The sequence below is a fragment of the Hakea prostrata genome, chromosome 11 (assembly GCF_041222555.1).
Source record: "Hakea prostrata isolate BN-2017 chromosome 11, UWA_Hpros_2, whole genome shotgun sequence".
In the NCBI taxonomy this organism is placed as follows: Eukaryota; Viridiplantae; Streptophyta; class Magnoliopsida; order Proteales; family Proteaceae; genus Hakea; species Hakea prostrata.
The window spans coordinates 17,689,554-17,700,514 of NC_142610.1; the positions used below are offsets into that span (position 1 = coordinate 17,689,554).

At 40.1% G+C, this 10,961-nt stretch overlaps 1 protein-coding gene across 2 annotated transcripts in view; it reads right to left on the reverse strand.

The window, feature by feature from the left end:
- Positions 1-9,170, reverse strand: part of LOC149000486 (ALBINO3-like protein 2, chloroplastic) — a 59,788-nt gene extending 50,618 nt beyond the window's left edge. For both annotated transcript variants that reach the window (XM_089139704.1, XM_089139703.1), the window contains exons 1-2: positions 8,337-9,170; positions 8,037-8,143 (exon numbers count right to left, since the gene is read on the reverse strand). In XM_089139704.1, the coding sequence (XP_088995830.1) occupies positions 8,037-8,143; positions 8,337-8,746 (517 nt within the window). In that variant the 5' untranslated portion in view covers positions 8,747-9,170. The remainder of the gene's footprint in view (positions 1-8,036; positions 8,144-8,336) is intronic.
- Positions 9,171-10,961: the final 1,791 nt, after the last annotated feature.

Genomic DNA, 10,961 nt, shown 5'->3' on the forward strand with positions numbered 1-10,961 from the left:
CATATTGTAATGTGAATGTTTATGTTGTGATTGTAAATTGGGGAATGCCATTTGGGTGTTTCTGTCTTAGGACATCAATGGAGGTAGTATAGGACACAATTCTATGATGTCCTTTGGCGCTTTTCATGATTACTGGATGTCATACCTAGGATGTCTAGAAGTGTTTGGTTAGAAATCCTGTCATATCACACCCTATATTGAGGCCGAGTAACCTGTGGCAATAATGGGGAGTGTGGGCACTTAAGACCGGTAGCTAACCCGTGAGAGGACACAATCACATTGTGGGGTCCATTCATCAGTAGGGTTGCATCATAATAAGTCTGGGCTCATCGGCGCTCAAGACCGGTAGACAACCCGTGAGAGGACATGAAGAGCTTCCTGTTTATTATATGTGGATGACCAATAAGGTTAAGAGTCCATAGTCCGAGCTGGTTGGTGTCATAGAATACGATGACTCTAGGGGGAAGGATACCGGAATCGATTGTGAGAGGCATGAGGGGAAGTATCTGATCCTAAGTTGATGTGACTCAATAGATGATTTGCACTGGGCTAGGTATAACCCTGACACGTGCCACCACTCATACCAATGGTGTGGTGAGAGAGTGGTGACTTAAACCCCAACCATGGTGATAGTCTAAGTAATGTAGTAATGTATTTGATTGATCAAAACAGTAGCCAAATAGGACCTTTCATAGGAAATCAAGTTCAGATTTGATAGACTTAAGATGAAACAAAATTTATATGTGAAAGAGGGCTGAAACTAGAGTGGTATTATAAGGATAATAACATAACAATACGGGCTGAATAAATCTTTAAAATAGGGGCAGAACTATGATGAAGAAATTGAAAGGACAATATGAGGGAATTGAAAATAACAATATAACACCCGAGCTTCACACCGCAAGGTGGATCTATTGGATTGAACACCAACCTACCTTGATCAAACACAAGGAGTTTCCATAGAGAAGGAATGCTAACAAAACAATTTGATTTCAATAGATGAGTTGTGTGTTCACCTCTTACATAAGTCTCCAACGAATAAATGAATGACATGTAACATTTATACAAATCGGGATCGAGTTCCTTGAAATCATCAGCATGAATCCAAGTACTATCATGTCGTGGACGATTCTTCCATTTGATGAAGAAAAAGCCCATTGTTTTAGGCCCATTAACGGCCTAAAGCTATCACTTGAATCAGCCCATGGCTTTCATGGGCTTGGACTGTTTATGTGGGCTAACTTTAACCCACTAAAACAGTCCTAGCCCATGAAAGCCATGGGTTGATTCAAGTGATATCTTTAGGCTATTAATGGGCCTAACCCAATGGAATTTTTCTTCCTTAAATATGTCTTTAATTCTGCATCAACTCTCCCCAACTTGAGAACATTTGTCTCCGACGAATGAATGAATGACATGTAACATTCATACAAATCGGGGTCGAGTTTCTTGAAATCATTAGCATGAATCCAAGTATCATCATGTCGTGGACGATTCTTCCATTTGATGAGGAAAGCATGGTATCCATGCCACAACGAGTGGTTTTGTAAAAGTCATCCAAAACCTCCTCAATGATGTCAGTGATTGGTGGCTTGAGTTGGGGCAGCCTCAACATTTGTTTAGTGTCTCCATCATCAAAGTGGTGTCCTACATAAAGATGTAAGTCAGCCACGTTGAAGACATTGCTTATGTTCATTTCTTCTGGTAGCTCAAGTACATAAGCATTTGGTCCAATGCGTTTCAGCACCTTGTATGGACCCATCTTCTTTGGATGGAGTTTGTTGTTGACCCCATGTGGGAACCTTTCTGGGTTGACACGAACCATCACCATGTCTCCCGCTTGAAACTCCACATATCATCGATGACAATCTGCTATAGCCTTGTAGTCATCATTGCTGAGAGCTATTCTTCGGCGAACATCAGCATGGACCTCTGTGATATGGCACAGAAACTCATCAGCCTCAATACTCACAGCGTGCTTGTGCTGGTAATGGAATGAGGTCTATAGGCCATCGAGGTTGAACTCCAAGTAGAATCTCAAAAGAAGTATGACCTGTTGTATGATTAATTGAGTTGTTGTAAGCAAACTTAGCTATGTCAAGTATGGACGGCCATGTCTTCTCATAGTCACGAACCAAACACCTCAGTAAGTTTCCCAAGCTTCGATTCACCACCTTTGTTTGCCCGTCAGTTTATGGATGGAATGCGGTTGAAAACTGTAATTTTGTGTTACTTTTCAGCCACAATGTCTTCCAAAAGTAGCTCATGAACTTGATGTCACGATCTAAGACAATGCTACTTGGTAGCCCATGTAGTCGTACAACCTCCTTAAAGAATATCTTTACAATGTGAGATGCATCAAAGGTCTTTCAACATGGTATAAAGTGAGCCATCTTTGAGAATCAGTCAACCACAACCATGATGGAGTCAAATCGCTTTTTTGTTAAGGGTGGCCCAAGTACAAAATCCATACTAATATCAATCCAAGGTGCATGAGGAACTGGTAATGGTGAGTACAGACCTGTATTTTGCTTGGTTCCCTTGGCTAGCTGACAGACTCTGCATCTCTTGATTACATGATCAACATCCTTTGCAATATGGGGCCAATGATATCGATCGGTAACTTGTATGATAGTCTTATCCCTGCCAAAGTGACCTCCCAAACCTCCGCCATGCAGCTCCCGTATGATGTGATGTCGTAAGGAAGAATTTGGAATGCATAACCGAGTTCCCAAAAACAAATACCCATCATGAAGTGAGCATTTATGATGTTGCTTGCCTTGCTGTAACTCCTTGTATGGCATGTTGAAATCTTTGTCAAATGCATACTCATCACGTATCTGATCAATGCTAACTGCATGTGCTGAGAATGTGCTAAGAGTAAGAACTTTTCAGCTCAATGCATCAGCCACTGTATTCTCCTTTCCTGCCTTGTAATTCATTGCGAATGCAAACTCTTGGAGATAAGCAACCCATTTAGCGTGCCTGTTGCTTATCGACTTCTGTGAATGTAGATACCTCAGTGCCTCATGATCGGTATAGAGAATGAACTCTTTGCCGATGAGATAATGTCTCCAATGGCGTAACACCTGGACAACAGCATAGAGCTCTAGATCATATGTCGAATAGCGTTGGTTGGCATTATTGAGTTTCTCGCTGTAGAAAGCGATAAGGTGCCCTCCTTGCATCAATACACCTCCTAGACCAATATGTGATGCATCAATTGCTACCTCAAATATACAGTCAAAATCTGGCAGGCGAAGTATTGGAGCCTTTGTCATCTTTTGCTTGATAAGATGAAAGGCTTTGGTTGCCGCTGCTGTCCACTTGAACTCACCTTTGCCTTGCTTCAAACACTCGTTAATAGGTGCCATAATTGCACTAAAGTTCCGAATGAATCTCCTATAAAATGATGCAAGTCCATGAAAACTACAAACCTCAGTGATTATCTTTGGTGTAGCCCAATCTGTTATACTTGTTATCTTCTCTGGATCAGCTACAACCCCCTGTGATGAGACAATAAAACCAAGGAACACGACCTTTGGTAGCATAAAGGAGCATTTCTTGAGATTGATGTATAGCTTCTCATGGCGAAGCACTCTCAAGATTTGCCGTAGATGATCGATGTGATCATCTGGATGCTTGTTGTAGATCAATATATCATCAAAGTATACAACCAAAAATCGACCAATAAAAGGACGGAGTACCTGTGTCATCACCCTCATGAATGTCCTAGATGCATTCGTCAGACCAAATGGCATGACTTTCCATTCAAATAGTTCATCCTTGGTCTTGAAGGCAATCTTCCACTCATCTCTAGGCCGAATACGAATCTGATGATAGCCACTTCTAAGATCCAATTTAGAAAAGATCTTAGCCCCAGATAGCATGTCTAACATGTCATCAAGCCGCGGTATAGGAAACCTATACTTGACTGTAATTTTGTTGATTGCTCTACTGTTCACACACATGTGCCATAAGCCATCCTTCTTTGGAGTCAGTAATGCTGGCACAACACATGGACTTAAGCTCTCCTGAATGAATCCTTTATGTAGCAACTCAATCACCTGTCTTTTGAGTTCATTGTGCTCTGTTGGGCTAAGGCGATAAGCCGGTTGGTTTGGTAACACCGAACCCGGTACCAAGGCAACTCATTAGGAACCACATCAGAAAAATCAGAAAGTAACTCTTTGATGGGTGGAGGGAATGTCACCTCAAGTGGAGGCGTGACTACCCTTGTAACAAGAGCCAATACCAACCCTGTATCATGGCTAGTGTGAATGAACTCCTTGTGAGGAACAACCAGCAGCTTCTTTTGCGATATGGACAACAACTTTTGTGCTTCATTGGTCCCCTTTTGGTTGGTCCTCAAGGACCTCCGTTGACGCATTTCAGCTGGGACATTGAATGGGTGGAGGACAGTGTGAAGTCCTTTGAACTTGAATACACATTGGTTTTTCTTCCCCCCGACCATAACATCATTATCAAACATCTATGGTCGACCAAACAGAACATCAGTAAGATGCATAGGGATTACATCACACCATACCTCTTCCTCATATCGATGGAGCTTCAGTGGTACGGAACACCGTTGATTTACCTCCAAAGTATTCCCATTCAGCAAGGATACCCGATATGGTTGAGGGTGCTTCTCCACCTTCAAGTTTGCTTTCTTCGCAAAGGTGTCTGAAGTAACGTTGACACAGCTCCCACTGTCAACTATCACCAAAGCAGTATTATCTCCGGACTTCATACGGCTGTAGAAGATACAATTGTGCCACCAGTCCTCTCCTTTGGGAATATGCAGCTTCGTCATAGTCGCCATCATCGAGCGGGTATGGGAATAGATCAGGATCTTCTTCCTTTGTTGACTCTTTCTATCTCAGCAACAACATTAATCTTTTGACGGTGTGGGCAATATTTAGCATAATGTCCAATCTCTTGACAGTGAAAACATTGTGCTTGGCTGCCACTAGTCATAAGGAGCCTTGCCCTTATCTTGTTAGATAGGAAATGTGGGTTGAGTAGAGGTTGTTGTTGTAGGTTTTGGTGTTGGAAAATTTCGCCTAGCCTCCCCGGCTTGGTATCCAAACCTTTTGTTGTTGGATGCCATTAATTCTTCCGCACGTAGGGCCTTTTCAAAACAATCCCACACGTGCTCTACATCCACAACGCCGATAGCCCTATTGATTTCAGGCCGTAAACCCAATCTAAAACGTGACAAGATTTGGTTCTCCCTCTCTCGAATTCCTGTACGAGAAGAAAGAGAGTCAAATTGTTTCATATATTCTGCAACTGACAAGTTCCCTGACGAAGAGAATTTAACTTGTCTTGTAGTCGCAATTGAAAAGTAGATCACAAATACTTTTCTCTCAGTTCTTCCTTCATTTCCTCCCACGTAGTAGAGCTCTACCACAATCTTCCAATTCATATTCGCAAGTTCTCCACCATTCACATGCAGCTCCAACTAGCTTGGTACGTGCTAACTTCATCTTTCATACCTCCGATAGTTCAAACCAATCAAAATAGTCATCCAATGCTGCCAACCAATCAAAAAAACTTGAGGATCATGCTTACCCAAGTATTCTTTGAGTTCAAGCTTAACCCTGTGAGAGTCACCAACATGCCTATTGAATGTAGGTTGTTCTCCAGCAGAAATAACTTCATAGGTGCTCCTCAAAAGTTGGTTGCACAATTGGAATCCTTTGGAGTCCTCTCCCCATATTTCTCCGAGCAGGAAAATTGGTTATAGAATGAGCTGGATGGAATTCTTCATCAAGTGGAGGGTGAGGAACATGAGTAGAGGCAGCAACTCTGACCTCCATTTCTGAGAACCTCTCGTCCATTTGCTTCTGGTTCGTAGTGATTTGGTTGCTCAATTGTTGAACCATCTCCATCATTGCCGCCATAGGATTAGTTGGACTAGATGGTCCAGAATTTTCACTCCCTGTCATGGCTCTGATACCAAATAATGTAAAACTGTATTTGATTGGTCAAAACAGTAGCCAAATAAGATCTTTCACAGGGAATCAAGTTCAGATTTGATAGACTAAAGATGAAACAGAATTTATTTGTGAAAGAGGGCTGAAACTAGAGTGGTATTATAAGGATAATAACATAACAATACGGGCTGAATAAATCTTTAAAATATGGGTAGAACTATGATGAATAAATTGAAAGGACAATATGAGGGAATTGAAAATAACAATATAACACCCGGGCTTTACACTGCAAGATGGATCGATTGGATCGAACACCAACCTACCTTGATCAAACACAAGGAGTTTCCATAGAGAATGAATGCTAACAAAGCAAATTGATTTCAATAGATGAGTTGTGTGTTCACCTCTTACATAAGTTTCTTTATATAGCATTCTAAAAAGACATAAACATTAATGGTAACATCCAACCACTAGCTAACACCACCTACCTATTAATAACTCAATTACTACCTAACTCTTTGACAAAACAATGAGTTCTTTTATTTTCAAACCATAGCCCCTTTTATTGACTTTTCAAAACCTAGACTTGGGGTTAGGTATAAACTATGAAGTTCAATATGTGGGCTAACTTTAACCCACTAAAACAGTCCTAGCCCATGAAAGCCATGGGCTGATTCAAGTGATAGCTTTAGGCCGTTAATGGGCCTAACCCAATGGGCTTTTTCTTCCTTAAATATATCTTTAATTCTGCATCACTAAGAGGGATGCCTTGACCCCCTATCCGGGATCCCAAAAGAGGTAGCCAGTCTGTGAGGGATCAGAGTGACATGACCCTCCCAGAGGAGGCTAGTGTTCCATCCTAATGTGTGTCCGCCATTAGAGACTAGCAGTTAGTTGCATTCTTGCATATTGTCTCATATCATATTGCATTATGCTATGTTCTTGAATTGGATTGTAAATGTTATTTGTATGTAACTACTCGTTGAGTTCTTTTGAGCTCACCCTTCCGAGAAAATGTTTGCTTTAAACTTTGCTACAGGTGTTGATGACGTCGAGACCCAGCAATACGAGACCTCGACAAGTGATCCATACTGTATGCGCAGTGTTGGCAATCAAGAATATTATGGTGAAGAATGTTCGTGTGTTGACTGCACGTACCAAGATTAGCCCGACTCTAGAGCTGGTCTACCCCGTACTTGATACAAAGATTTTTTTAGTTTAGACATTACCTTTTTGATAAGGAAACATACTATCAGTAGCACTTAAAACAATTTTGGTCTTTCGTTGTTCTTTTAGTTGTAATACTTGAGTTTTGACTATTCTTCTACACTTTGATTATTTGAGTTTACTTCCGCACACTTTTACTCTGATTAATTGACATCACTTCCGCACTCTGATATTGTTTTGAGATCCTTCTAAGATCCTCACTTTGATTTTATTCTTTAATTACATTACTACAATGATTTATTCTTGCTCATGATTGTACTATTGTATTATGTGGGAGGATGATTGTCTAAGACTTGATCTTCAGGACTATGGATCACACCTCCGGGTATTTCAGTTAGGGTACTGGCTGGAGGGATGTGACATGACGCCTAGGCGTCTTGGCCATTCTTTGGGTCAAGGCAATCTGATGTCACCTTGCTTGATGTTGCCTTGGTTTTCAAGGCGGGTATCACTTGTTGCTTGACAACTATGAATACAAAACCATACAATACCTGCAGTTCTTGATCTTTAATTCAATGTTTCATTCTGCTTTCTGCAGCACCCAAATATTATTTTCACTCTTTTTTGACAGTTTCAGATTGAAAATCTGTGTGCTTTAGTTGTTCCAGTAGCTCATAGGTCCCTTTCTTAATTCTGCTCAATTACATTTATTTGCTCAACTCACTTTCAACTTGGTATGGAAAACCAGTCTATAAATTGAAATTTCAAATTTAATTCCTTGAGTTGTCAAATAGATAATGAAGAAGTTCCGTAGAAGTTCAGGTAGCAATAAACTGGACAACAGTGTACATATTACAAGGAAGTCATGACAGCAAAGAAGGATATATGAATGATAAAAGAAGGGCTAAAAACCAAAAACTTACTCACATTTAGGAAATAACTCTGCGATTCTTTTCAACTTCCTAAGTTGCACGATAAGGACAGGGAGGATTGCCAGTCTAAGGGCCAAGGTAGAGGACGCAATTATCACCCACCTGTAGTGCCATCAAAACTATCAGGACAAGTTAAGCAACTTTTAACTAGATAGAACTGTTCTCCGCTAAATTAACTGGCTCTTTCTAATAAATGAAATGTGAAAAAAAAAATCATTAATCATAAAGAATGGTTTTTGTTTTTTTTTAATTCGGAGAATTTTCTAAGTTACAAATTAAGCAAAGGAATTAGTACCAAGGAAGACCCGTTAGCTCATGGTACCCATCAAGCATTGAGATAACGACACTAACAGGTAAGAATTCTTCCTCACCAACCACTGCATCCGCAACTCCGGCGCCAGTACAGTCCTCAGTCGACAATTTCAATTCATCCACCAATTCGCCATCGTTACCATCTTCATTGGCTGAGTTATTGGATAATGGAGTACGCGAAAATGATCTAAACGAAGTAAGATCCCAGTATGTGGATGAAGAATTCGCAATAGGCTTGATTCTATCTCTGAAGATTGAGTAGTTATCGCATACATACGAACGAGAAGATAGGACAAAATTGGGATTGTGAAGGTAAGGCGAGTTGCAGAGTGAAGACGAAGAAGAAAGACATCGAAATCGGCGGAGCCCAAAACAGAATTTCGTTATTCCCATGGATTATCACAGGTGCACGAGTGATTTGAATTGTTTCAATTGCAGTATCCACCAATACATTTCCAGTGCATATTTAAGCAGATGACACCCTCAAACTCCTCGACAAATGAATCAGTAACGTTCTTGTTCTCCTTGATTCTGACTTTGTGGTTGTTAAAACCACAAAATAATATGGTATAGATGCAAAAAAATCCATAACAGATCAATCCCGAAGTAGAACAAACTTTCTAAACTTCTTCTGGCTTTCATCAACGTAGACGTCCGAAATCACCAGCGAAGATGGAGAACGACCAATTTAAATCCAACATGGAACTTGGAACAAGAGCTGTGCCTATAAGAGATTAATGGGTCCTTGCAAAATCACTCAAATGGTCTTAAGCTTTTCGCCACTGCAAACTCGGGGAAGAATCGTAAATGCAGCAAATCTATCGACGCAGCTGCGCTTCCAGCCGCCCATAAGTACGAAACGCAAGGTAGGTACATCGACCGGGGTGGCAGAACCGGATCTGAACGGTTTGATCTTCATTTGGGTTTACTAAACCGATGATGGAATTGACTTAACCCGGACCAACCATTTCGTGGCATCAACGGTTGAGTCTCCATGACCTCCTGTTAGGGAGAAGATTGTGCTCTCCTTACGCTTCCTTGCCATTGTTGATGTACAACGGTGATGGGGCCCACTTATAAATATTAAAAAACTGATAAATGATCATTTTAGTGGGTCTCATGTGGGCTCAACCCCTTATTGTGTGAATCAAAAGCATCAGTGAAACACATTGTTCTTTCTTAATAGGGAATTAATCTAAACTCTCAACAATTACATGTGTTAATTGAAACAAAATTTCATGAAAAAAATAAAACGTATCGAATGAAATAGAAATGTAGGTGATCTATATTTTGCTTGCACCTAATGTGTCAATCTATTTTAAAGGTCTGACATTTCAGCAAAATTTAGCCTAAAATCGCCCAAAATTCGACCCCTTATTAATAAACTCTACTTCTCAAATGTCAAACTACTCGGAAGAGAACCCATTCGATCTCTGTCAATGAAGGTCATCCTCTCCTTTGAATCTTCTCTTTGAAGTCTGAACTTACAAAGGTCATCTTCCATTGATCTCCTCTCTGCCACAAGCTCAAATACCACGTGCCATGTGGTGGTTGCTTTGCTCACGTTCAGGGCTGCGATTGCTTCAAATTGAAGTTATGTTTGTTTATTTTTCATATTATTTTTCACCACCTCTTCCCTAGACTCTAAGATGGTGAGACTGGAGTTTGAGTGAGTTGGGTTATCTCATCTCCTAGTCTAAATGAATAACCCTAATTTTTTCCATTCCATCTCTTCTTCTTTTGAAGTGAAATCAATTTTGGTATCTCAAACAAAAGAATAAAATATCTCTGGAGGGATATAAGAGTTTGAACTTTTGGTTTATGCCGAACACAAGTACTAGTCAATCAAATCTGACTATTCCAAACATCATAACCTTTGGTTTTTCTTTGAGTTGTAGATGAAAGAAAGCAAGAATATCCGATGATATCTACCAGCATTTTACCATAAAATCGGCAATATTCTAGCAAGTGTGGAAAATCTCATTTTTGGGCCATTTATATATTGCTATGTGCCTAGTGAAGGTGAAGGACAAAACTACTTTGATTGTTTGTCAATATATAATATTGTGGTTCATCTTATAATTATTTAGGTGTAGGTTTTCTACCTTATTGAGGACTTAATCCAACAAGTCATCGTGGATTGAAAGTGGGATGACATTGCATCTACTTGCACGAGTTGTCTCAAATTGGATAACCAAGGTTTTATCTAATTTTCCATCTAACCTAGGGTTGGAATAGGGTTAGGCTTGGTTAGGCAAACCTTAATCCAATTATTGCTTCGAACCCCAGCATATATCCAACTTAGCGGTTTTTGGTTTGATTTGGATTTTTTTTTCCCCAAGGAAAAGCATTTGATTATTCAATACAATCATTATTTGATGATGGAGAACAAATTCACTCAAGTTAAACCCCCCCCAAAAAAAAAAATGTATGAAGAAATAAAAATAATGGAATACTTATTACCTTCAATCCTTGCATAACACAAGCCAAACTCAAGACTTGCATTTGCCAATTCTAACCTACTTTTACGATTGAAAGATGTAGCCCAAGCTTGTTCGAGCTTAAGGTAGACTAGAGATGGGCTCGGATCATCGGGGCCAAATTCTTA